Raw genomic sequence first — 27,995 nt, 5'->3', positions numbered from 1 at the left:
TTTTTCCATTAAGAGCGCTGCTCCCTTGCCACAACCAAAACTCCTTCTGGGCCACATTTACAGGCGTGCTGGGCCGCATGTGGCCCGCGGGTCACGAGTTGGACAACCCTGTTTTAGAGTATGATTTGTCTAAAATTATATATCGTTTTAATGTGTATATGCCTCTTAGCTCAATTTTTGTTTCTAAATTGAGTCTTTGCTTAGTGTGTCTTGTTTTTGAATAAGGCCACCCAACATCTCAGCTTATTTACTGGGATGAATGATTTGCCTAATGCAAACTAAAGCAGACTGTTTCATCTTTTCTTCACCTGTTAGTGTTAGGTTTTACTTTGTGCTTTTTATAATGGAAACACTAAACCGATTTGATTCCATCTCTGAGATGACAACCTTTTCAAGGCTTGCGTTCATATTCTGGTTTTCATCACTGGAAATCTTTGAATATTCTCCTGAATATGAAACTTCTGTGAATTTGCATAATTTGTATGAATAGACACTGATTATTTACTGCCTTTTGGTATCCAAAATATGTGGCCAGTCGCCGTATGTTTGCAGTGCAATTGTAAAATTGATTTTTACTGGCTGGCACCAAAATAGGTGTTTTGTGGCAGTGACAATATCTAGTTTTTTCAGCAGTATAAGGTCAGATTGCTTTGAATTGTGATAATATAAATGTTGGGAAATGTGGTATTTTTGACCCAGTAGTATAAATCTGTAATATCCAATACTTCATGCCTGTGGAGTGATTTTACAATGTTTTTCCAGTTGCATCACCTAAAAAGTATTTCAGGTGATACTGGAAGGTTGATATGTTAACCGTCTAAATATATGTATGGATGCCATTTGTGTAAGCATTATGAACACTGCACCTTAAAGCGTGAATAGCTGCAGGTCCCTGCAGCATAGCCTACTATATACTTAATGAGCATTCCCATAGAACTCCATTGAGGCTAACCGATAATGCTTCAGAATGAATGCATTGAATGCTTTTCATTTGGTTTGCTTACACCCATTTGTTTACATTCTATATTTGTATTATCAGTACCAAAGCACATTTAATAGGCATTAATAACGCGTATTAAGTAATTTTTTTAAATTCATTCCAGAGTGTATGAGGCCTAAAGGTTACCGACTCAAGGGAAGGATTAGGAAACAAGTGTGCCCCAGTATCCTGTGTAATCATGGCAGCAATGGCTGATATTTGTACGGCACTGTTTTTAAGCAGATTTAGATTTGAATTACTGTAATTTAGTACAGAATCTGGTTTAGTTTACTGGTTCCCTTTTTACTAATGTGTGTTTTTTTCCCTATACCAAGTATGAGCCTGAATGTGGGAGGTAATAAAATGCTAACTCTGCATCCTCTTTACAAGACTGTACATGGCAGATTATAATTAGACACAGTTGACTAGGAAGCTGGAGTACTGGTGTGGTCTGTAGTAACGGGATCAGCGGAAGAAATCTCTTAATACCTTGTATCTCTGCAAACTTTTTATTGTTTATGCCCCTTCCGCCCCCCACTTTCATTCATGATTTATGTCACAATGATCAATGTCATTGCTAGGCAACAGGGAATGCTGATATTCCATTGGCCCCGCCCCCTCTGTCCGACAAGTACAGACTCAGCATTTGCCCACTTAGTGGAGCAGCGCTCTGCCAGGCATCACTGTGGACCTTGATCTTGGCTAGAATAACATTGGCGTCTTCGTGTAAGAGAGGGGTATATGTGTTCTCAATGACCTGGCAGAGGCCATGACTAACGCTAGCAGCGTTTCTAAAGGAAATTCTTTTACAATCTGAGAGCAAGTCAGTGAGCAGTGTGCAGGCGAAGCTCGGTGCTCGCAGGATTCCTTTGCATAGCTGAAAATACTGCAGTTCCTCATGTGGAGCATCTCTGACTGCAGAGCAGGAATACTTTTCTTACACCGTTAAGAGCTTCTATTGTCTGGTCTGTGAAGGTTCAGGGGGAGAGAGGTGAGTTCTGCAAACCATTACTTCTGTCACATGCAGCTGCAGTTAGTGGAAGGGACTTTAGCAGTGACCTGAATATATTTAATAAATCCAAAGGCACTGCAGAGAAGTCTCGTCAGCCGTTCTCTGCACAAGTCCCTTGTCTATAGATGGAAGAAACGGGCATTGTGAGTGATTACAGGAATTAAGTCTGTTTTTCAAGGACTTTTGCATAAGATTTTTGTCATCAAGATTTAGCAATCGAAAATGCAGTTAAATGTCAAATGTAACATGAGCGAATCTAAACACAATGAAGCTGTGTGAGCCTTGTGTACATTACGGTCTTTCCTTGCCAGGTTTTTATACTCTGATGTTGGAAAGAATGCTTTTTAACTTTACTTTTATTATGTATACTGCGTGGCATGAGGAAAAGAATGCTTTCATTTATGTGCTCAAGCCATTTCTTTTTACATATTATATAGTAAAGTACTCTGAGAAACAGCCAGTCATTTATGCTTTGAAGCACCCTGTTAGAGAATATATTGTTTTAATGTGTGGTAACTTTGCTTAGAGGTGTGTTGGTTTTTTTTGTATAGTGGTGTGCTTGTGACTGTCTCACTTCTATTATAATCCTCATCAACACTAGGCTCTGTCAACACACACTGGAATGCTGTGCTCAGGGAGAGGAGGAGAAGAGCATGCTGATTGGTGTATCGCTTTACCTCCCAACTGTCCCTCTTCTGTATCCTACCTCCCATCCCTTCTTCCCACCAGTGTCCCTTTGTGTCCGCTGTAATTATTCTTATGGATTCAATCTCATTTTGTCGGTGTGTCTTAAGATTTTAGGTTCATTCTAATGGGCCTTGCTCTGTGTAGTGTGTTTAACAGAAATATATTTCTTTGTATTAGTTATGTACAATAAGCTGTGAATTATGTCTACTTAACTCAAGCAAAGTAATTTGTACACTAAACGTAAATGTCCCTCTTTGGCCGTTTGTGCTCATATGTAAATCGGGCACTATGGATCTCTAAGTTGCTCCTACACACTTGTGTCTTCATAGCTTCGCTTGGAGTTGCTTGCATCTTAACTTATGTGCGACCTTACAGCTACACTACTCCCTAGAAGAAGGTGGTAGTGCAATCCCCCCCCCCCCCCCCCCCCAAAAAAAAAAGAATCCATAGCTCAGGGAGCTGCTTTTTCCTGGGTGCTTCTGCTCAACTTAGTCACAGACAAAATTAGAGGCTGTACCCACTCGACCCCCGTGTAGCTGCCATTTTAAGTTAATAAAATTAATTTGCAGGTTTCTACATGCTACTTTTTCCCAGGGCCCTGACTGCAGAGTTGGCGAGGGGGGTGTCAGCAATCCTACCATTTACTAGGTGGTTGTGCAGCTTTAAATGTGTCCAAAGCAAAGATGCCTCAATCATCAGCTCCAGAACTTGCCCTCGGTCTGTGGATGAAGAATTCATACCTCTAGGTTAACTTATTTCAATGTCCATGTAAATGAATATAAGATTCATCTCAAAGGGGCATGCCTAACTTGAGTTTGCATGCCCTTACTATTTTACATGAACAGCCCTGATCCACCTTTTCAAACACAGTGGGCTTCGAGTGCAAGATACATGCAACCCTAAATATGGATACCTTGGTTAAAGTTGGCTAAAAGAGGCAATTTTGTTGGCCGGTTTAGGCAACTTTGTGACTGTTTACTTGTAGGGCTTCACTGATGACCAAAGATGAGTAATATCTGGATTGTAAGAAAGTGGATTCGGCTGATGGTTTATTTTGTGTGTGGCCATCTGTCAGCTGTACATTTGGGAGCAGGGGGGAGTGCAGGCAAAAGATTTGGAAAGTCTGCCCGTTTGTCTTAACGTGTCGCCAGTTATACAAATACAAAGCTCATAAGTTACTGCTTGCTATGTTTCCAGCTTAAGGCAATTATTTTATGCAAAGTTTCCTGGCAGTCACAGAGGGACTCGCTCGCTCACAAACTCACTAGTCAGAGTTCAGGAACTTCAGGCAATAAAACAATAGTTATTCCTTTCTGGGCCTGCACCAATTACGTTTAATTGTACAGTATAATATAACTTTATGATAATCAGCTTTCCTCACGACACCCAAGCACCATTTGCAAATAGCATGTATTTAGAAACACAACAAAATTGCTTTGTGGTTTACGCCTTTCTATAATGAAATTTGCTTTAACCCATGTTGTCCCAAACACTAAAATCGGTGTCTAACATTAAACCCTAGTGTTCATATAGGAAGCCATGTATCACATCCTTGTTTTGGCACTTGTTTGTGTATCACCTGCAGAGAGTTGAGTCCTTGGTGTGTGTGTTTTTTTTTTTTTTTTTTTTGGTGTTGAGGGTGTTCATATGGTAGCAGGATTCCGTGTTTGACCCGTACAAAGTGGATTAATTGTTTTTGTTTTAACTTCAATTCCGTTTAAAGGGGACGTTCAAAGACTGACTCGACCACCCAAGTATTGTAATGTGTAGTAATCAATTACAGGATATATTTGAGAGGCGGCCGAAACATCTCGGTGGTATGTAACTCGGTAGTGTCTGATATTTTTGTGCATCATCTACCCCCCATAGGTAGTCTCACTTTATTGTCCAGGAGGACATCCACAGGGGGCAATTAAGCCATGATATGTTCATTGTGGGTCTCATTTGATACCGTATTATGGGGCACATTTATCTACACTCGCAAAATATGAAAATTAGTTTTCAATCCTTATTGCATTGATAAGGATTGAACTATTTCTCATATTTTATTAAAAAAGCAACACAGGAACAGAAACTGCTATTCCTGTGAAGTGGAAAACATACTTACCACTGCCTCTTCGTTCCCGAAGCGGCGTGCGGTCAACGGGGCTCCTCTTCTTACTCCAGTGCGCGTGCGCCGAGTGAAACCCTCGGGCATGCACACAGACATCTCTGCTGTCTCTCGGCAATTATAGTTGCAGAGAGCGAGCGGTGAGTGACAGGGAGGGATCACATGATCCCTCCACACATGCTCTGCTCTTCGGAGCAGCGCTGACAGCACTGAAACTTTTCAATTATGATAATGTACGCCATGTACTTGAGCTGGTGTACATTAACATGATTGAAAAGTTAATTTTGTTTGTTAAATAGCGTTACTGAGCACTCCCCCATACATTGTTATGGGGAGTACTCAGTAAAATGATAGATGCAAAGCAGCATATATCTATGATATCTGCTGTGATGCTACAATCATAAATAGCAGTTTAGTGTTTAATCCCGAAAACTGTTGTTTTCGGGGATTTTACCGGGGGGAAACCTTTGATAAATAGGCCCCTATATATGAAATGTGGCTAATCCTAGACGAAGAAGGAAATAATGTCTTATCCTCTAAAAAAAAAAAAAATAATAGATGCAAAAATATTCATGTAGCACAGAAATTTCAAACTACTTCTCAGTCAATTTAATAACATTGTGCACTTATTGTCAGACCTCAGACTGGGGCCAGACTTGCACACACAATGACAAGCAGCATGTATTGATGTATGAACTGGTATGTGTTATTCCTCTGGGAGTAAAGAAATTATTCATGTCTTTAGAAACATTTATCCTGGCTGCATCCGCTGCAATATTTAAGCTGCTAGTTTTTTTTCTCCCCTGTTTGATCCATAATTTACAAGCAGCGGGAAATACATGGGTGTAGGGACAGAATTGAAAATACACCCCCCCCCCCCCCCCCCCAACTACCATTTAGCACATTTGCTCATTATACATTGTAGAATTAACAGTAAAAGTTGACAACACAACCAGCATGTTTGAGTGGCTATAGGAAGGAAAACCAAGTAAGTTTGGCTAACACCCCTAAACATGGTTATTTCAAAGCGTATAACTTTATTGAACAAACAAGCCTAGGAGAGAGAGATGGATTAAATGGAGAGGCTCCTGCATGCTGTGTTTACATCTCAAATATTTGTGTTCAACCAAAATCTTCATCTTATGTCTTACTCCTCTAATTTGACAATCTAAATTCTTTAATTATGTTTTCTGTCAGTTAATGCATTAAACCTCCTCAGCCTGCATTGTAGTAGGACACGCTGCAGCTCAGGATCTGAGTGAATAGGCCTGTCCTTTGTCTTGTTTTCTTGGCTCTGTCACAATAGGAGAGGTCCCTTTCTGCTCAAATATCCAGTGTATGAATGAATCATTCATGAGGTTTGCAATTACAAAGCTTACTGAAGCCAATACGTCTAATGTAAGGATACCTAGGTCAGCATTGTGTGCGATCCTGTTACATACTGCCCTCTTGATATTAAAATGCTCTGTTTGTCACAACCAACGTGAAGCAAAAAAAATCTGTATTTGTATTTCTGAAACTGATAGATCCAGTAAGTGTTAATAATAATTAGGGTGAAAAAACTCTGATCCAATAAAGCAACATGATGGGAGCAGAGCGGCTTTGGAATACTTTCTCTGAGCTCCGATTGCAATGTCACAGTATTCTCCACCCTCTGCCATCACATGACCTACTGAGTGCTCAAGCCACTTTTATTTGTCAACCATAGAGCTTCTGACAATGTGAGACTTCTTTATAGGAGTGTGTGTGTATGTATGTATATATGTATATGTATATGTGTGTGTATATATATATATATATATATATATATATATATATATATATATATATATATATATATATATATATATATATATATATATATATATATATATATATATATATATAATGATTTATAACAAAATGTTTATTTGCTTTTTGTTCACTAAGTGGAACAGAAATTCCAAGTCTGGGCTATCTGTTTGACTGGGCATGTGTGAGCTGGCTAGCCTGGTCACTTGTGCCAATCTCCAGAGATTGGCCTGGTGAAATGGTAAGTTATCCCTTACCAGCCAGTATTGTCTAGTTAGTAGTATCGCTCAGCTGCCCCAGCGATATCTTATTGATGAATTGCTCTTATGATCAGCCCAATCGCTGCACGTTGCTAAATAGGCATTTGTTCCTTTTAGCTCACGGAAGTGGTTGCCGTGTGGGCCAGGTGCTTTGTCATAATCCTGTATAAGCAAAACTATATTTCCTCCTGTCTTACAGCATTTAGTGGTGTGCATAGGTTGTGTAGCAGGATTTCCTGGTATTTTTCCACCTAATGTGGACCCAATGTATCTTTTTGATGTTAATGTATTTAAAAAAAACATTCTTTAGCAATGTGTTTCAACTTAAATATTTGCTAACCGAATTCTTGTATTAATATAGTTATTGTTCAGCCCAGAGTAGTTTTTAAGGAATGGAGGGATTAAGCATTTTAATATTCAGTAACAATTTTTTTTGCACAGCTACATGGGAGTCTCTTATTTGTAGAAATATTGTCGCCAAATGGTGCACTTATACTTATTTTTTTTTTTAAAAATTTCCCATTTGGTCTCCTGTAGTTCTCTACCGGTCTACAAGCTTCAAAGCTTCTGTGCAGATTAAACATTGCCCTGTTCACTAAATGCTACCTCACATGGTCATATTATGTAATATCTGTTCTATGACGTCACTTATGTTGTGACTAGTGTTATTAATCATTCATTCATTCAGTTTCTTTTCCCTGGTAAAACTACTTGGCCAGTGGTGCTATGGGATGATTTAAACTTTTATTTTTTAATCCTTACTCCATATACTGTTTGTTGTGTTATATCTTGCATTACAACTATTTCTTCTAGTTTCAGTTCAAAATTAAAACGTCTGTGTAAACTTGACATTTTAGAAAATTATATTTTGGCTAGAAAATAAAGCACATCTTACTAGGTGGGAGCCCTCTCCCAGAAGATTTAGGGATTGCTCAGAATATCTATATGCTAAAGCAAAGAGGATATTCTGGTGTGTTGTACGCAGCCTCCTAAGATCACTCATACTAATTACAACACCCTGGTCCACCCCACAATAACCTTAACGTTTTACTGCTTGTGAGCTTGTGAGCAGGGTTCTCTTACCTCTCTGTATGTGTTACCAAGTATTGTCTTATTAATGTTTGTTCCCAATTGTAAAGCGCTACGGAATTTGCTGGCGCTATATAAAAAAATGTTGATGTTTAATGGTTACTTCTGTTTGCCAGATGCGATAAGTTGTTTCCCACACTAGCCGTAGGTGGTGAAGTCTCTCGCATGCATGCATACATACATACATACATACATACATATGTGGCTGCAAGGGGTTCTGTAGTTTAAACAGTCTTTTGAGCACCTTTGTAAAGTTAAGTTTTGTGGGTCATTTTATTAAATCTGTTCTATTTTATGCGGTTTGCTCATGCTAGGATGTAATGGTACAAGGGAGATCTAACCCAGGCCTCCACCGCGATGGGAACTCTGTTAAATAACATGGTAGCATGAAGCAACATTCATTTAAGAATGAGGTGCCTGGTGTCTAACCCCATCACTGCATGCCAGGTTTTCCTTAATACATAGCAGATCATTGTATCAAATGGAGATTTATTTTAACATTTTTGTGTAGGCTTTTTATGTGTTTGGTTAGCTGAAGGTGAATTGTGTGATATAGATTTGTGTTTTTGTTAACTGTAGAAATGTGCTGTGGGTATTGCAGTTTGTGTGAACGCAAATAACAAGTGATCTTAGATTCCTAGTACAAATATATCTTGCACATTTGCCCCACTACGTTTACTAAATGTAAAGGTTTTTTTTTTTCCCCTTCAGTCTGTTAAGGACTTCAGTTTTCCTGCAGCAAGTGATTAGTTTGCCGTGTGACTGTCTGCAGTTCCTCTGTTATTTTAAGCTCAGTAAAATTGCCTGATTATTGGATACTAGAAACTCTGCATTTTATGAGTCATTTAGAGGATGGATTATTTTTTCCACTAAGAAACTAGAATGAATTCCATCTTGAAGCCAAACATTGGCTCCCCTGAATATATTTTTTTGTCTCTACCTGCTTACAGCATTTAAAATCCTGTAAAAGTTGAAGCAAATCTGTCTCTCTATGAATGCTATAAAGTCATTTCTGCAGATTTCATTTTTTTTTTTTTTTTTAAGATCCTGCTTTAACTGGAATATTACTGTGGTGACACTCAAGGCAGTTCCATGAGAGGGTGAAAGTCTGAATGCACAAAAACAAACAAACAAAAAAAACAAAACACTTGGTAACACTGGTCTGCTCCAGGAGTTTGAGTTTGTACTTGTTGGAGTTGAAGGTCTTTGAAGCTCTGCAGTTCAGTACTGCATTATTGTACAATTTCTCTGCGGATAAAGCAAATTGATCAGCTAATCTTGGTGTATGTAGAACGTGCACAAAGAAACATTGACCTTACACAAGCATTTAATATAGCAAGTTGTGGGGAAGATAAGCCAATCAGTGCTTTACTTATTGCAATGCTAATTGCCATTCCTTCCCTGCACATCATGTGGTGCCATCTGTACAGCTGGCAGATGTGCTGCATTCCACCATTGGTGTTTGACCTCATGTGATTGTCGTCTTGGTTTTGAGACTGAAATATATAAAGAGAGAAAAGAAAATCTTATCAGATACATTTTTGTATGTGGTGTATGTAGCTGGCCCCTACAGCAGCATAAATTGATTAAGTTTTATTCTGTTCACACTCTATGTGGGGAATTCAATTACCAATGATGTGGTGCGTGGACATCAGCGGTAATTATGGTAACAATCTCTGCTTACTTTTCGTTGCACTTCTATGGGGTGTGAGGGGAAACCGAGCAGAGATTTTACAGAAATGCCTGCCTCAGTGTCTTATGGACGTTCTGGAGACTTTGTGGCTGATTGAATTCCCCTTTGTGACTATGGTTTTAGGGATGGACTTGGACATAAATGTGGCAATGCACAGTGGGCAACAGACGAGATTTATCTGCTGTTCAGGCAAGTCATGGGTCACCCTTATTTAGTCTGCTTTTGTTCCACTGCCAATTGTGGAGACACAAACTGAACAAAATAGCAGAATGTAGCCCATCAATTCACTAGGAACAAGTAGCTTCTAATGATGCTGGTGAATATAATCTTGGTTAGTACCTTGGTGATGTCTCTGGCTCTTGGTGATGTCACTGGCTCTTGGTGAATAGTTTAGTTCAGCCCACAAAATGGGTACCTCCCATGGTGTGAAGGGAGCAGGTAGACATTAAGCCTGCAAGACTGCTACCGCCCTCTGTGTTTAGGCTACATAGGATCTGGAAACAGGATTATCAGTATTCCAAAGCTTTGGTCCCTAGTGAATTTATAGGCTGCATTCTTGCAAATATTCGCCTAGCCCTCAAAATGGCTTCCTTTTCCCTGTGTGGACCCTAGTATCTTAACCTATGGTACATGTACCGAAGGGATACATCAGATTCAAGGCTTACAGTCCTGTTAAATATATTAGCAGGGGTACTTTTCAAATGCATGCTCAAGTAGTGGCTTAGTTTTAAATTTACTCATTGACCAACATGGGCCAGACGTCGTCCATCGTAGGTCTAAAGAACTGCAAGTGGTCAATACTACAGAAACTGTTGGTATTTATCTGCTGGTCACTTGATCACAGGGAGGTAGTTGAACTGCATTAGACTACTGGGGCTCTGTGGAGGTCTCCCTGTCTCTCCCTGCTGTTGTCCCCCTCAGATGGCCTCTGCATACTGCAGTCGGTCCTGATTTTTTTTCCGGTGTTCAGGATGGTTCTGGGCTGTCGGGGCAATTTGAAGTAGGCGGCTGCTGCTGCTTGATATTTCCTGCTGTGGCTGAGCCTTGTGAGTAACCCTGTGGAGCTTGCACCCATGCCATTCTTGCTTTGCAACTAGTCCTGTCAAGAGCGAGATGGCTGCTTCACATGGGCCTTCTTTCCTCCCAGTAGCCCTCTGCACCCAGGGCTGATGGAATGTTTAGTCATGTCAGGTCTGCAGGGACTGCCTAAAGATCTGCCTGTTTACTAACTAGCACAACAAGGACGCACTGAACCATCCCAGGGCTGATGAGCATGAAGTGTTTTACTTTTAATCTTTAAGGTCTTGATGTGGACTTCAGTAAAACAGTAAACTTCTGTTTTGTACAACCTCTGCTATTTATCCCGACTGCTTATCAGTCTTTCAGTGGGAGGTCTCCTTATGGAACACCAGTTATCTGCGTTTAGTTTGCTGTGTCTGAGAGCAGCGTGGGAGAGTGGTCAAACATGGCAACTGAAGCCATCCTTATTAACCGCGTATCTACTATGGGGTTCTGCATTGTTTTGTGGCAGCTGCACTGAAGGCTCATTAATTCTGCAGTCTTCATGTGGCTGGGCCAGCAGAAAAACACAGGGCACAGTAACTGCTCTTGGGTGAATGCAAGGAGTCTGTACTGAAAGACTTCCTGTGGGAGGGTTCTAGCTTAATAAGTTTTATGAAAGTGGACAATTGTTTGTTTTTTTTTTTTTTTGTTTTTTATAAAAAATTCTAGATGATGATATGGTGTCACTTAAAATTTATAGGAATGGGTCTGTTAACATTAACAGTTTAGTGTTGCCCATTTTTAGAAGTGCTCAATAAAACTAGGTTAAGTCTAAGTATGACAGGTACTTTAAAAAATGTATATTCATGCCAAGCAAGCATTTAATTTACTATTTGAAAATGTAGATTTTCCGTAACGATTTGCTTGTACTATACCATTTCCTGTTCTTCAGCGAGTTTAGCGAAGGCAGTGTCGTGTTGTGTTGCTATAGAGATGATATGGAATTATAATAGGATTATTTTGTTTTGGTTAGGATTAAATAGTTTAATAAGGTCTTTTGAACCTTAAGGTTTCCTTCCCACAATTGTGTGTTTGATCACTTAGAGTGGTTAATTACATTTTGTAATCTAGTTTCTGCTGTGTGGAATTATAGGTCCTTTTGGCAACTTTCTGTTAGAACATAAGTAAATAATGTCAGTGTGTTAATGTCATGTGTACGTATAGTTCAATAAAAGCACATGAACATCATTATATCACACTCAGATGCTAAACAGTCCAATTTGGTTGCTAATATAAACTTCTACACCAAACCATTCATGTCAAAAATTCAAATTATGTGAGAAGGAACACGGGCACAGTGGCAGAACTACTATGGGTGCGGCAAGTGCTGTGCACTGGGGCCCATGGAGGTAATGGGTCTGGTTGCATGGCAGATGCAGAGGGTGGGGGGTCCTGGTTCCCGTCTTCTCGCCTCCTGCACCTGGGCCCACAACTTGCTAGTTCTGCCTCTGTATGGACATATTGACCCAAAAGTGGAACTGCTCCAGAAAGATTCATGATATTTTGTATGGGTGAAGAAGTCTCTTAATGCATAGTTAAGCTGTTTAATCCACTTTGGGGTATATGTACTAAACTGCAGGTTTGAAAAAGTGAAGATGTTGCCTATAGCAACCAATCAGATTCTAGCTGTCATTTTGTAGAATGTACTAAATAAATAACAGCTAGAATCTGACTGTTTTAATCGCTGAGTATCTGTGATTTGACTGATCCGCTGCTTAATACATTTACTCCCCTGTTGGCAGACGAAAAGAAAGTTTTTCTGTTTATAGAACACGAGCCGTCTACAGAAACTGGGAGAGTCCCCAAGTAAGCTGCTAAGTGCCAGACATCACGGGCCATGATGGGGTGGCTGGGCCCCTAGATTCCAGGAAAGTAATATAATAAGATTCGGAGGGTTTAACTTAACTAATATTCCACACAAAAATTTATTTTCTGTTTGTTGGCTTTAAAATCCAGTGAACTCAACTTGACTGAGGTTCAAAGCAGGTGGGTAACCAGCACTGACAGTAAGGGCGATGGTTCCTGGAGCCCTGTATTAGGTGGGTGTAGGGTCCTTTGTAAACCTCGGTTTAACCAAATACTTTTCTATTTAGACACTTAAAATCTTAAAACGAATAGGAAAACTATTAGTTTGGGTTCATAAGGAGTTTAAACTAACAGGATATTTCGGAACAGGTACATATAACTGTTTAACCCTCTTGGGTTCCCTTATTTGGTACCTAAAAGGAAAGTAAGAGGTGGATTTCAAGGCTGAATGTCCGGTCACAGATCTCCTAGATTTTCATTTAACAATTCATGTGATCCCTAGGTGGGTTGAGCAGACCTGTCAGTTGCAGCTGTACAGTTCTGAGTACTATGTGTTTTTGGTTGTGCCAAAGGGGGGGTTTATATCTTTTTAAATCTCTCATGCAACCAGCAGTGTTTTCCCATGGCATAAAATGTTTCCTCATGAGTACTCTTCGTGGCTTATAATATTGGGTTTAACCATTCATAAATATTCCAGAGATGCAGCGTTTTGACTCCTACCTATTGTCCTATGTTATGAGCTGCACTAGGTGAACTTTATTGAACATTCTCTATTCATGTAACGCATAATATGCAATGTTAAGAATTTGTAAACCTTTTTAATACAATGTACTGAAAGCGTTTACCATAGTTATGGTTACTTGTCCAGTGCCAATTTAATTTTCTTTCAATAAGTGTTTTGTGTCTCAAATTTCATTATCCCTAAAATGTCTTTTACATTGTTTAAAATTGAGAATGAAGCAAGTTCTGTATGAATGGACTATTTCCAGCACCTGCCTCCTGTAAAGCGGTCACACTAACTACACGCATTGGAGGAAGCAATTTTGTGGGACAAAAATACTCATTAGGAATCCGTATGAGACTACTTGTGCCTGGTGTCTCTGTGATGTCATTAGTTCCCAGTGTATTGGTAGACTTCAGTCCTGGTTCCCCTCGCAAAATGTCAGCCTCTCCCTTCTGTATATATATTAGAGATGCTCACTGACCCCAGTGAACTGGTTTTGGATCTGGATTCGCTTTGTGTTGTGGTTTTGGCAAAACAGCCCTTGTGTGTGTTTTGGTTTTGGATTTTTTAGAAGAAATCCTAAAATATGCTAAAATCACATAATTTTGCTTCTTTTTTTTTTTTTTACCTACATTATTAACCTCATTAACACTAATTTCAAGCCATTTGCAGTCAAATTTGAACACCTCACTTTTGGACAAAGACTGCAGCGACCTGGCTGGATGCTAAGCGACCGAGCAATGACTCAAACACACTGCAGTTCCTAGGACACATTGGCACACAGCAGTGGCAGAAAAGAAAGATGGGGGGTCCGCTCTCCCTCCCACCCCTCACTATGTTGATCTTAAATAGGTATCCAAAACTCCTGAGATCCGATGACGTCACTATGTTTTGCCTCGTTTTCAATTCCGAGGGTGCGCAACAGTACTGAGCCAGCTCGGTAGTCGGATCCCCTAAATTCGGGTGTGTTCGGTTCTCGAGGAACCGAGCCTGAGCATCTCGTGTATATGTGGATGTAGATATATATATTTTCATAAAACTTAAAATTAGAACAGTATTTCATTTTCTCATAGTCCTTTCAATGTATTTTGTTTTTTACTTGTTTATCCTATTTTTCCCTGTTACTTGTTTTATTAGTATAAGGCAGTCGAACAGGAAATGTTTTCTTTAAGATTCTAATGTGTGATTACCAAGTGTGTGTGTGTGTGTGTGTGTGTGTACCAGGCTTCCTTATGTGCAGAGGGGAGGGAGCAACCTGTTTTTTTTGTTTTTGTTTTTTTTTTCCCCTTTGTACTTTAGCTGGCTTATTCTTTTTTAAATAGGTCTTCATCCCATCATGTATATAAACTTGCTATTCAGCTTTCAGTCACCACCTTCCTTTTCCATATCTCCATTACTGGATTTGCCATAAGTCGTCAGTTTAATGGTAAATGGTTTACAAAGATATAGGGTTAAAGTTCGGCAATAGATGATGCTTTGAGTAGCCAACAGTGTGAGCTCGAACTGCACATCGATTACTGTGAATTAAAGGGGATATTTGTCAAAACTGGCGCATAGGAAAACTTGCTTTAGTTTAGTTAAAGCGCATCTATTTTTGTCTTATGAACTGTGAAAAATCCTTTACTGTGTGCGTCTCCCAGTACACTAATGCTCCTTGGTCACTTCTCCTTGTGTTGGAAGGTGACCTGCGCTAAATTCCTGTGCAGGGTTCCACTTTCATATTCCTTATTTCCTGGTCTTCTCCTGTTTGGCTTGTTTTTCCATATTTTTTCAGGAACAGTCAGTTATCAGGTAAAAAGGACCTGTAAGTGGAAACACTGGTCCTGTCTGCCTCTCCATATCACTTACAGATTCCAGAAATGTTCGTTCTGTAAAAAACCCACAAGAAAGGCAGTGTTAGAGTGTGGTGATCTGATGACTAGTGGTTTTGGATAGTCCGTGTTTGCGTAAAATGCAGTATAATAAAAAATGATTGGACTTACTGCTAGATTTTCCAGTCTCAGGCTCAGAAATAGGTGTTTTTTTCTTGTCAGTGAATACTTTCTGGATAGATTAGCAAAATATTTAGACATCAGATGGGTTATTGTGCGTACAGCATAGAATTTTATCATGAACGAATTACGGTATGTAGCTTTCTCTACTTTCATAGCCGTTTCCAGTAGTGTCTCAAACCTATAATTTGTAAAGCCTTCTGACGTAAATGGTGTTTTTCTTGGGGATGCCTCTAGGTTATTGTGAATCATCAATAATAAGCTTGCAGTATGCAGCAAGCCGCCTCTTGGTTTGGCTGCATGTCTTTAGCTTCTCTTAGAAGTTCTGCGTTTAATTTGTGTCCACGTTCCCACACTGATCAATTAACAAGCAATGCCTCCCAGAAATGCCCCTCGGGTGAGTCTGCTGTACCATGCAATACTAGGCTCTAATGCCATTTATATTACCCACCCTATAGACACTATAAAGCCTCTACAAGTAGACAGTAAACATTGGGTTACATTCATATATTGATAAAAAAAAAATTGTGCCATAGTCCTCCATACAAATAGTATATCCCAGGGGAACCATTAATGCAGCACCAGACCACATCTTCATTGTGTTATTTATGATTGGCATTTTAGCAAAGAAAATACATTTTTTTTTTTTTTGTTTTTTTTTTTTGTTTTTTTTTTTTTAAAATAAAGTCAAATGGATCTGAGAGCAAACAAAGTTGTGGACTTGGAAGGCGGCTCGAGCTGTTAGCCAGAGGTCTCTGGTTCCTGGGCATGTTTGCTCACTATATCCCAGAAAGTGTATAGAAAGGGCACTGGATTAATTGCTCTTTACTGGGTGAACAGTCATAGGGGAAGCCATTATTTCTAAAAAGCACACAAGGCTGTATGAAGTAAAACAAAAAACTGACAGACAACATGGTGACAGGTCCTCTTCAAACATAATGTACTTTTAAAATATGATTTTTACCGTTTACTCCAGAAATGTTTACTTTAGTAGGAGATGCAGATGGTTAACTTTGTTATGTAAGAGAGAATAAATATTGTATATTAACTTTTTATATAGTGCTTTTATATTACACAACTCAATACAGATAGATATATTTTGTATAGATTTTATTTATTTTTTAATTATCCTAATCGGCCCCTTTCCCAGTGTAGCTTTGTCTGAATTCTTTAAAACACGCACCCACCCACACAAACTAAAGTGAACCTAATTATTATATAATAGAAAACAGAACCCTTCCTTACCAATCTAACTGATGAGATGCGCTTGTATGTGAAAAGAACATGCTTTGCTTTTTTTTTAAATTAAATTAACTACCTGGAGTTAAGATACTTCAGTCTACTGTATTTGTAGGTATTGATGGGCCTTATAATTATATCTGTCTAGATAATGACAATGAAAATACAGACTGAAGGACGTTAGGTCTTTGCTCAATTCTTGATATTTATAGCCCACCCTATAGTTAATTACTTTGTTTATCTATCTTTGCAGATTGGACCAACTTTCGTTCCACCCCGATGAGCCCAAAACTGGAATTACATTGTTTTATTATATCAAGCTGTTGGATTCAAAGAAGGCTACTTGCTTTATAAGTCTTCAGCCCCTTACCCCATTACCCCCATCCCCCCCCTCTATTTGAAATGCCCTGATTGAAGTGCGTAACGCTGGAAAGCACCAGGATGAATGTGCAGAATTTGGTGGAATCCCCCAGGAATGAATTTGGCTCACCGCTGCTTTATGATGATGACAGCAATGGAAATAAGGAAGACAAATTTCTCAAGTTCTCAAAATGTGAATGTAATGTGATTTCCAAGGAGTCTGCTCTTTCGGTGGCGAGGAGTGAATGTGAGGCTTGTGGGGATCCTGTACAACCAGGTCACAGCGGACAGGAGTTGGAGAATACGGTGGACTATACAAAGAGGACAGAGAATGGTGTTCCTGCAGTCATGAGTACACTGCATAGAAACACAGTGGAGCTTGACGAGACCATAGCTTATGTTAACAAGGAATCCTCCTCAATAAACGGTTCAGTTCCCACCAAGACCCACATTTGTTCACACAATGAATCTACCACAAATCCCAGACCTATCACATGTATGTACAATAAACAGAACGTTAAACAGCTTATGCCTTACATACAGCAGTCAGCTGACACTTATAACAAACCAGAGCTTTGGAGGAACTCCCAGTTCACTGTAAAACAAACCGATGAGGCTTGTGGGAATGTAGTATGTGAACAGGTGGAGGTGGGCACACCGTTCACCATTCACAAGAACATGGAGGCATCATCATTGAGCTTGTTCTCTTTGTCGTTGGAGCGGAGTGAAATGCGTATGAGGAAAAATAGTTTGCTTTCAAGTGACTCTGAAAAGCCGATGAGTACTTCTTTACTGGAGACTTCAGCGTTACCAAATAGCTCCATTGAAGTATTTTCAGGGTCTTTGAAGTGGACTAACAATATTCCTGTTGGCTGTGAGAGTGGGGAACACTCCACCAAAGACTTGGATTATTTTGAAGTGCCTCCACACAATAAAGACTCCAAAAAAATGGGTCTGATGAAGACAGATGGTGGACTTACAAACCAGGTGTCTGATATGGATGTGATTACATGCAGTACACCTGAAGAGTGCATTGAGAGGGCTCTTAAACCTTCTAATAACAACACCCCAGTCATGAAGGATGATATAAACAAGAATAACATGTGCCCTCTCCCAGGGACAGATCAAGAAGACTTTATTCCAGTTTTACATGTAGAGGAAATTCACCTTGAAACCAATAAGGTAAATGGTGTCTCTGTGGAGGAACCGGGCATTTTAAAGTCCTCCAGTAGAACTCAGTCTGTGAGTTTAGAATCAAAAGACTTGAATAACGACTGCGAGGACACCTTTTTAATAGAAAGTTCCAGTTCATACACAGATTCTAAGGCCTATACTTCCACACCTTTACCAGAGTCCAAAAACATGACTTTCTCTGTTCCAGTGTTGGATGATAATGGACAAATTGAGAAACCGAGAGAATCCGATTCCATCAAAGACATTAACAAAGGCAACAACCTAGATACACTTAAAGCTGGCACAACAAAACCCATTAATAGAAAGCTGCCCCCACCGTTGTCTGTTGTAAAAGCAAAGAAAAGTGAGGTGATAAACTTTCCAAAACCTAACTTTAAGAATGTAAAGGCAAAAGTGCTGACTAGACCTGCATTAATATCAAAGGATTGCCCTTCATCATCTTCTAAGCCTTCTCCCCGGTCCCCGCAGTCACAATCTAATGTATCTTCACCTCTGGCATCTCCTAGAGCCCCAACTTCTGTCATCAAAACAATGATTAAAAAGTCTGTTCCAGATCAGGACCTGAAAACAGCAGCAGCTATTGCTAAATGTCAGAAACAACCAATTAATAAGCAGCTCTTCCCCAGCCAACCTGCACATGCCCCAACCCATACTAAATATGCTCTAGGTAAAGTTCCCAGAACGGCTGTGCTGAAGCAGACTCAGGATGAAATTGAGAGAGCAAGTTCTACAAATTCAACACGCTCCTCTGGATCAGCTGCTGCCTTAACCTGCACGCCCAGCTTTAAAGCGAGAGAAAACAAGGGTGACAAGGCAAAGATTATTCCTAAGCCTGCTGCAGTGAATGGTGTACACATGGGGCCAGATAAAAACCTGCAGAATGGCCTTGTTGTGGCTTCATATGAGAAATCCAAATCCCAGAAAGAAGACTGCACACCTGGAGACATTATGGCCAACGTAGGGGTAAGTACGGTGATTGGCTATGCTCTGTCCTGTCGGTGTCTTATTCATTTATTAACTTGATCTGCACTAAATGTGTAGTTTCACAGTGTAAGTTACTTTTGTCATTTTTCCTGTTGCCATTATCTGTCTCAGGAGTGCTGGGAAGGTTTAGTAAAGTAGTATGCAGAGGACAAATCACAGGAGCCAGGTGTATGTCTGAAGAATTACTGCTGGTTTAGTTTGGGAGTAATTTTGTTTGATGCACAGATTACCTGGCTCCTTAAAAGATCCTGCTAGTGCATTGTTGGCTAACCTGTGACACTCCAGGAGTTGTGAAACTACAAGTCCCAGCATGCTTGGTCAATATATAGCAGCTTATTGCTGAAAGGGTATGCTGGGACTTATAGTTTCACAAACACCTGGAGTGTCACAGGTTAGCCAACACTGTGCTAGTGCCTTGATATGACAGTTTAGCTCCTGAATCCTACATTATTCTGTACACCACCTTATTACACATAATATTGATTTAATATTGAAGTCTTGTGCATTTCGATAAACAAACTGGTACTGCCAATGTGATTGTAGCCTTGTGATTCTGAAGTTTATTTTAGAATAACCTTATTCTCTGTTTACCTTTTCCACATAAGGATCTCATTGTTCTCTATTGACCGTTTTTATTTGTGTAATTATCCTGTATATTTCATGCGAATACTGCTAAAACCACAAGTTTCTCTGTGGTGGTCAGACTGATTTCAAATCTCGCTGTTTGTTCTTACACGGGTTAAATTCCATTGTCCATATACTTATCGACAAGTGAATCTGTTGAAGCGCTGGGAAACAATGATTCGCTGCGGTTTAATTCTTGAAATGACTTCAACTATAAACATTGCTCTTGGCTCACAGCTGACATAACAAATGTACTATGCACTCCACACAGGGCATTTTCATCTTAAGATATTAATGTAACATAATCAGGTGATGAGTGTAAGTAGTTCAGTACAGTGAGTAGTTTTCTGTGCAGTTTGTGAAGTTGATATTTTGCTTGATCAGTCAAAAGTAGACTTGCATTTTTTTATTTTTTTGCCCTTTCAAATCTACCCTAAGGGAAGGTGCTTGACATGAAGGTAGAAGAATGTCCTGTTCTACAAGCTTATGCGATCTCCGCAGAGATTGTTCAGAATATAATAAACACGTGTCTTGTTTTTGTTTACCTGAAGTCACACCAAATAGCTTTGTTTAAAGGCGCACTGTCGGAATCATGTATGATATTAAGTTACGTTTTAAAAAAGTATTGTAAAAGCATAGGATTCCTGAGTGGAGAGCATGGTTCGTCTCCAATATTATGGTTTTATTGTAGGAGATGCGACTATTAACTTTGTATTGTCTCCATAGCCTGCTATGTTATATTGTGCTACAAACATGAGTTACTTATTGCTAACAAACTACTGTCTTGTCTGTCGTCTAGGCAGTCTGATCTCTGCTACATGAGTGAAGTTATATAAAAAAATAAAAAAAATAAAGTGGAATATATATTTGGCTGCATTTTTTTAATCAGGATTTCTTGTGTTTTTCATGATCATTTAAAAATGGTTTTGTGGTTCAACGTCTGTTAGTAAGGTTGGGTATGCAGCCAGTGATCGTGTTGATTCGGTGATGGTGACTGGAATTATAAGTCTTTCTGTAAATCTGACTTGAAAAGTTGTTGGAAGTTGTATTGCAACTGGAAGAGAAATCTCGTATTGACGTGTTTTCTGTCACGTGCCAGCTGAGCATCAACATTACCATTCCTCTCCTCTACACATCGGTGTAAATGTACAGACATGCTCTTGTAGTTTTGTATTGGAATCTGGCGGGTCAGTAGATGGAGCAGAGATGAAAGCAGCCAGGTTCTGTCTGCATGCTTATGGTTCTATCCCTACAGGCAGCAAGCAGTACGTTGTGTGCAAATACACAGCCTTGGCAGTCACAGGGTCATCCCGTTGTACAAGGGAAATGTGTGGATGGATGTATTGTGGAATTATGTCTTTTATATACTTCATAAATACCTTGTCTGTGTTAAGTGCTGGTAGAACTAGATGAAAGATGGGTTTATATGAGGGTGACTGAGTGTATCTATCTTACATACACGTGGTTGTCTGCTGCTGGTCTACCTAGCGGGGTAACTTCTGCCTGACTTGGTCTATTTTGACCACTACCAATGCCCAGCCAGGAGCATTGGTTCCCTCTCTAGTCAGCCTTAAGGATTATATGTTATGAAACACAGGTGACTTGCTGTTATCATGGTCTAAAGTTGCACAGTGGTGCTGGTCATTTCTTCTCAAAATTGGAGGACACTTCTTCCTCCTCAAGGTCTGTGCACCGGCAGCCAGCCACGTCTCCCCACCATACGCCTCTGTAGTTATGTCAGATGTATGCTGGGGGAAGGGCACCAGGGGCACTGTATAGTACATAGAAATTTGGCACTTTTGCTGGCAGATATGACTGTAGCTTGGAGCAAAAACTGATACTTTGCCTAGGAACCCATTTCATTTTAATAATACTCTGTATACTCTCCTATTGTCATGTACATCGTGAAAGTACGGCCAAGCTTGAAGCCAGGCAGCAGTCTGACTGATCACACTGGTTTCATAGTAGAAAGTGGTTGTATTAGCTGGAAAAAAAAAAGGTCAAAACTGTTAAACTTTCTCAAATGTAGTTGTATGTTAGTCATTGAAAATGTGAGAAATGTTGGCGTATTTTTGTAGCAATTCGAGCAATAGGTGCCAGCATCTCTATTTGCAGGAGTGGGCTAGGTGCAAAGTTGGCATGTAAATGTATTGCTTCATTTTATTTACTATAGTAAGAGCTGAGATTTTGCCTTAGGCAGTATTAAATCATGTCTTCACTTGCAATGCATGTGTGTACTTGGCCTGTAGAGTAGGTATCTCGCTGTTCTATAATTCTGTAACAGTTTTACTTGTGAATGAGCAGTAATTCGAAGTTCTTGGTGAAATCCTTTTAATTGTATCAATTAGGTGTCAGCGATGGCAGGAGGTATTGTTTAAATGGGTTCTATGTGCTATAAAGGGCAGTTGTATACCCAATAAGAAGATGCCATATAAATATGGATTCTATAATGTGTGTTTTTGTTGTATTTGTTTTTATTTTTAAGAAATATTCCCTACTTAACCCCCTGTATATGTTATCTTGCCAAACTTAAATTGTTGTCCTTTGATTTGTCAGCCTGTAAACTGGTCATGTATACTGCCATATCGCAGGTGATATCTGGTAATTGACCAAATATCGCAGCATGGAAATTCTCAAAATTCTCAGGCACGGTGTGCAATGTATACATTAGTGCTTTGCTGAATAATACACTAAAATTGTCAATCTACACTGGATATGTCAGTGACTCGAGTGCCAGTAACAAATTACATTAACAAAACTACTCTAGGAACAGTGTAAGCCATCTGCTGGTCACTTTGTGCACTGATCTGAATGAACTTGTCATCGGAGCATAATCGTACAGATGTGTCAAGCACAGTGGTGCAAAATGAAAGTTTCCTGTGAGTGTGTCTCAGCCAGGATCTGGTGGCCTGGCATGTAATGTATAGGAACCGTGCATACACACACCAGTGAAGGATAATATCACCAGGCACGCCATGTTTTTTTTTAGACTGACTTTTTTTTAAATTATGGCAATCCTCACTCTCACCACAACACAATGTAAGTATGTCACTTTGGCTGTTAAAGACAAGTATGTACTGCAGCGCCCTGTGACTAGTAGTTGGCATCAATAGATCTACAGGGTAGCTTTTAATTAGACTATTGGGTATATTCCCAACCCCAGTCTCTTCTCATCAGTCAGGGCTAGACATGACCTGCCAAATAAATAGCCAACTGAGCTATATACTCGGTATGATGCTCTGGTTGGTGAATGGGCAGCACTATCGAAGTGTTTGAAGGTTTTCAATTGCTGATTGGTGAATTTCTGTCAATTATCCACATATCAAATTGCTGGGAAGGGAGCAGCGCTGGATTAAGTCTCTGGGAGCCCAGGGTAATTATTACAGCGGAAGACCTTAGTGTTATCAGTGTAGACAGATACATAGGCACTACTGATAGGTGCACACAGCTCTGCCTTCACGAGCAGTACAGTTGATTGCGGGACATACCTCCCAACTGTCCTTGTAATCGGACCAAATCCTGACTAAGTGAGACAGTCGCACAAATTCGGGACAGCACCAGCAGATTCAGGACAGTTGGCAGACTGTCCTGCTCTCTCCTACTTGTCACTTTCATGACCTATGTCTTTAGATCAGTTGCTGCTTTCCTGGATCCTGGAATGTTGGCGGCCCTATTTGGGCGGGGGGGGGGGGGGGGTGCATGAAATTTAGAAAACTCCATCCAGCCCCAACATTAAAATAATAGATTTATTTATGTAATGGGAATACCATTTCCCTCCCTCCAAACAGCCCCACCAATAATTGGCATTTGAATTTAATTAAATATATCGTAACCATTTCCCACAACCATCCCTGGCATTAGATAATTCATATTGACATTTATTAAATAGTCCTCCTCTCCGAACTCGGCCCAAATTCGCCCCACCATTAAATTAAAGTCCCCATCTCCTTACCTTAAATTAATAGGCCACACTATTAAATTAGTCCCACCATCACCCCACAAATAAGTTAATAGCATTCACCAATAAATAAATGGCTGTGACCCAAAGTCCACAATTAATTTAAATTAGTAGCCTACCTTCCACCCAAATTACAGTGGAGACCCCCCCCCCCCCCAACCTGGCAATAAATGAATAGCATTTACGTTTAATATAGAGATTTCCTGCAACCATCACTGCCATTAAATAATGAATATTCACATTTAATAAAGACTTTATTCTTCCCAAACAGGCTCACATTCAATAATAGCCCCCAAACCAACTCCAGCATTAAAGATCCCATCACCCCATTTTAATAGGGCCATTATTAAATAGCCCCACCAATAAATTGCCCCATCACCCCACAAATAAAAAAGTACCCATTGAATAATTAGCAACCAACTACCCTCCACCATTAAATATTTAGCTGTCCTCCCACCCACATTATAATAAGATGCCCAGCCCCTTTCCTTCCCTTATCTTGTTCCAGCTTCGCTGTGTAGGAGAGGCAGACTCTTCTGTCAGCCACTATTGTAGCTCTGTACTCGTGGGACGGCACTAGTCATGTGGTGCTAGTCCTTTGTGATGTCTGTCTCTTACAGGGATAGGTCATCACACATAGGGGGAGGACCTGATCATAGGATCTGTGGTCAAATGAAGGAAAGTGACTGGGCCAGCCACCAAGTACATGCATGACCCCTTGCTGTGTTTTGGATATATGAGCTCCAGCAAAGGTGCTGAGGATTTTTGCTAGAAGTACAGTCCAATGTTGCATTTCTGTGGTTTTTTTTTTTAGTTTTTGTTTTGAAACAAGTTTTTTCATGCTCAATTTTGTTAAGTGTTTTACATGAATCTTGATTCTGAGGTTGAAGTTTATTTTTATTGTATGAATATAAATAGATTTTTAAAGAAGAAAATAACATGGGTACAACTTAATGCTTACTCTACAATTCCTGCTGCATTGAGTGTGTGACTCAGCTGAGTTCGTTTCAGATATGTCAATTGATTTCCATCTGCAGATGTCCTATTTGTGGGTATGATGCTGATGCCTGAACCTCTTGGATGGAGACGAATTACAATGTGTATGGCAGAGGCACATCCAATCTTTTTAACAGTCTGTCAATACAGCATATGAAGTATTAGTGTGGACTAATGTTTGTATTGGTTTTAAAGTGTACCCTCTGGCGGTGTCGCTAGCTATGCTTTCTGCTTGTATTTCTGTACATTTAGAATGAACTGGAGAGAATATTTTGTGCTCCTTCCTGAGGAATCAGTAAAACAAATGTAATCGGTGGCCTAGTGGTTAGCACTTCTGCCTCTCAGCACTGGGGTCATGAGTTCAATTCCCGACCATGGCCTTATCTGTGTGGCGTTTGTATGTTCTCCCTGTGTTTGCGTGGGTTTCCTCCGGGTGCTCCGGTTTCCTCCCACACTCCAAAAACATACCGGTAGGTTAATTGGCTGCTATTAAATTGACCCTAGTCTCTCTCTCTCTCTCTCTGTCTGTCTGTGTTTGTGTGTTAGGGAATTGAGACTGTAATCTGCAATGGGGCAGGGACTGATGTGAATGAGTTCTCTGTACAGCGCTGAATTAGTGGCGCTATATAAATGATGATGATAATCCTTGGAGCTAATTGCTGTTTTTTAGAGTTCTACTGGGAGCTACCTCCTGATCTTCATTACAGCAGGAGATTTCCCACAAATTCCAAGCAGAGATATCTGAAACCCAACAAAAGCTGATTTAATTTTCTTAATATAGAACTATGGAAATCATTATGTAATAATAGTGTTTTTGTTACTCCTCCTTAGCCTGCTTGTTCCATCACACCATTGTTCTTTGTTTGTGTTTGTTCCATTTTCTTCCAAGAACGTGGTTAAGCATCCATTAGCTGAAAGAATTTGAGGTTTGTTGCTGTATAATCTTTTGACAGATGCCGTCTGTACCTTGATAACCTTTCTGGGCTTGCTTACGCCTATACGCAGTTAAGGGGCATTTTAGCTGTTCAACGAGCACCTGAAAGCGCGTTTAAAAACGGGAAGAATTAAATATCCACCATATGTTTTATTGGCAAAAGTGCAACACCTGGGAAATGCATTACAAACACCTCACTAAAAGAGCACTTTAGTTTTCAAGTGTTTTTACAGATTTTCCAGCACGTCTGAACGAGCTCTGAGATGTGGGGTGTGTTGGCAGCATACAGTTAGCAGATTGACATGTTCCTTATTTGTTGCACCAGTTGGTTATATTACAATTTTATTATGCAGCTTCTCAATCTAAGGTGCTTTTTATTTAAATATACAATCTTGCTCTAGCGTTCGTTGAGGCCTGTGCGTCTTGGGGTTATAGGAGATGAAAATGGCTGTTGCTGTTATGACAAACTTATTTCTAAGTATGTAAATTAGTTTAGCTGCTCCTGTTAGAAAATATATAATTATTATAAAGAAAATTTCGAAAGCCATAAGTTAAAGGACACATGCTCCTAAAATTTGTGATCACCTTATTGTATATGAGAGAGAGAATATAAATTCCTTCACTATTTTAAAGCACTGGAGTGTGTACTGGTCCTATGTTAATATTGATATATAAAAGTTGATCCCTGAAGCCATAAATATATAACGTGTAGGCAGTAACGGTAATTAGTCTTGATGGATTGTTTGTAGACCACACTGACATTTTAATTGTTTGAGCTCCATAGTTATTGCAACTATTGTGATCCCTGTACCATTAATACTGGGAGCTGGGATGTTTCAGTCCTAGGAAAAAGTGGCAAATAGGGGAAAAATTGGAAACTATATGCAACTAAATAAATAATATTAAAGCTCAATGTGATCTTCCTCCTTCCCTGCATATTACCTGCAGGGTACTCGTATCATACCTGTTCTGGAGTAAGGTGCTGACCTCTTGCTGGATGTAGTAGAATACTAGCTGACCATCCCTGTAGTAACCATGCAGATGCTGCTCATTGTCTGCTATCTTGATTATTAGTAAACATTTCAGTATAGTTTAAATATCAAACTTGAAAGTTGTTGATCTTACAATAAAAGATGATGCAGTGTAAAAAGTCATGTTATAAAAAAAGTCTCAATTTAATGTTTGCTAATCTGTGTAATATAAGGGTTTCTCATCTTGTTACTTTACCTCTTTACATGTATATAAAAACCCTGTCTAGTGCTTTTATTTATCATTTATTTTACTAACTAAAATGTTAGTTTGATGCACATTTAACAAGTGGTCATTGAATCACCCCCTACACGCTGAGAAGCACTGGGGCTAGTGTTACCAGCCACTTCATTGTCTGAGTGACTTTCTCCAGAGCTGCTTCAGCTGATTAATTAGAATCGTGATGTGCACCTTTTTTTTTTTGTGCCTAAATTCACTTTCCCATCAACGTTTTTGTTTTTGGGCAGATGTATTTACTGAGACCTATCTATGTCTCATTTGCCCCCTCAAAAAAAAACCAAAAAAAAAACAAACTGACCTCGTCATAAATTTTATAATAGCTCCCACACTTTTAGAGAATGGATGGGTCAGTGTGATATATAGACTGACACCCAGCTGTAGAATTCTCCCCATCTGCAGTGTATCTTGTGTACTCTAATGATGAGTGGAGTAATGTCACTCTAATGCATCCACCTTGACCGTTGTAGTAGTTTTTTTTAAGGCTGGTAGAGCACATGTAATGGAGGTCTGAAAATAGAAACCACTATTTATAATAGCCCCCTTTCCTCTCCATTACGAATTCGGTAGAATCACATTTTCCCCGAACGCTACATGTTCAGTCACTTGTGTTTTACAGCATGGGAATGATTGGGGGTAGCTCTGTGACTGTCAGTGACATTTCAAGTGTGTGTAATAGCACAATTAGCAACAGCATGTTGTTGTGTTTAAGCAGTGGTCTCATTACAGTTTGCACTTGTGTGTTTTTTTTTGTTTTGTTTTTGGGTTTGGGTTTGGTTTGTTTTTTTTAAACCCTAAAAAAAATGCTTGCATGACCTAACACAAGTCTCCTCACTGTTTACATTTCTAATGCTCCAAAATTACCATCCTTTTTACATGCTAAGCTGGTGATTTAGTTAGGTTGGCTAAAGCTGCTTAGCTTGGTAAGGTTTACCAAATAAAAAAACCTTACAAAAAATAAAATAATAAAGAAAAAATGAAAACCTAAGGCAGATCTGTGAGGCCTCTGTTCCAGTTGAGCCCATAAACCTACAATGCTTTTGGAGTAGTTTTAGGCATCCATTGACACTAAACTGACAAGGCAAGTGGAGATGATAACAGGGTTTTGCAACTGTCCACTTCTCTTGTTTATAACTACTGCACATTTGCAGGTAACTATTTTGATATGATCACAGGATATCCCAGACTACGTTAAATCTTAAGGCTCATTCATTTGTGCTTTTCACGCTTTAATAA

General features: G+C 39.6%; 1 protein-coding gene across 3 annotated transcripts in view; it reads left to right on the top strand.

Annotated features, from left to right (window-relative positions):
* Positions 1 to 1,625: 1,625 nt before the first annotated feature.
* The window catches only part of MTUS1 (microtubule associated scaffold protein 1), a 136,852-nt gene continuing 110,482 nt past the window's right edge, over positions 1,626 to 27,995 (top strand). For 2 of the 3 annotated variants that reach the window (XM_075196473.1, XM_075196465.1), the window contains exons 1-2: positions 1,627 to 1,970; positions 16,697 to 18,960. In XM_075196473.1, coding sequence (XP_075052574.1) covers positions 16,885 to 18,960 — 2,076 coding nt within the window. In that variant the 5' untranslated portion in view covers positions 1,627 to 1,970; positions 16,697 to 16,884. Of the gene's footprint in view, positions 1,971 to 16,696; positions 18,961 to 27,995 lie in introns of all 3 variants that reach the window. The other variant, XM_075196455.1, reaches the window with a different exon arrangement.

The sequence above is a fragment of the Mixophyes fleayi genome, chromosome 1, assembly GCF_038048845.1.
Source record: "Mixophyes fleayi isolate aMixFle1 chromosome 1, aMixFle1.hap1, whole genome shotgun sequence".
In the NCBI taxonomy this organism is placed as follows: domain Eukaryota; kingdom Metazoa; phylum Chordata; class Amphibia; order Anura; family Limnodynastidae; genus Mixophyes; species Mixophyes fleayi.
The sequence above is the reverse complement of the archived record's forward strand: the minus strand, read 5'-3'. Positions and strand labels throughout refer to the sequence as shown.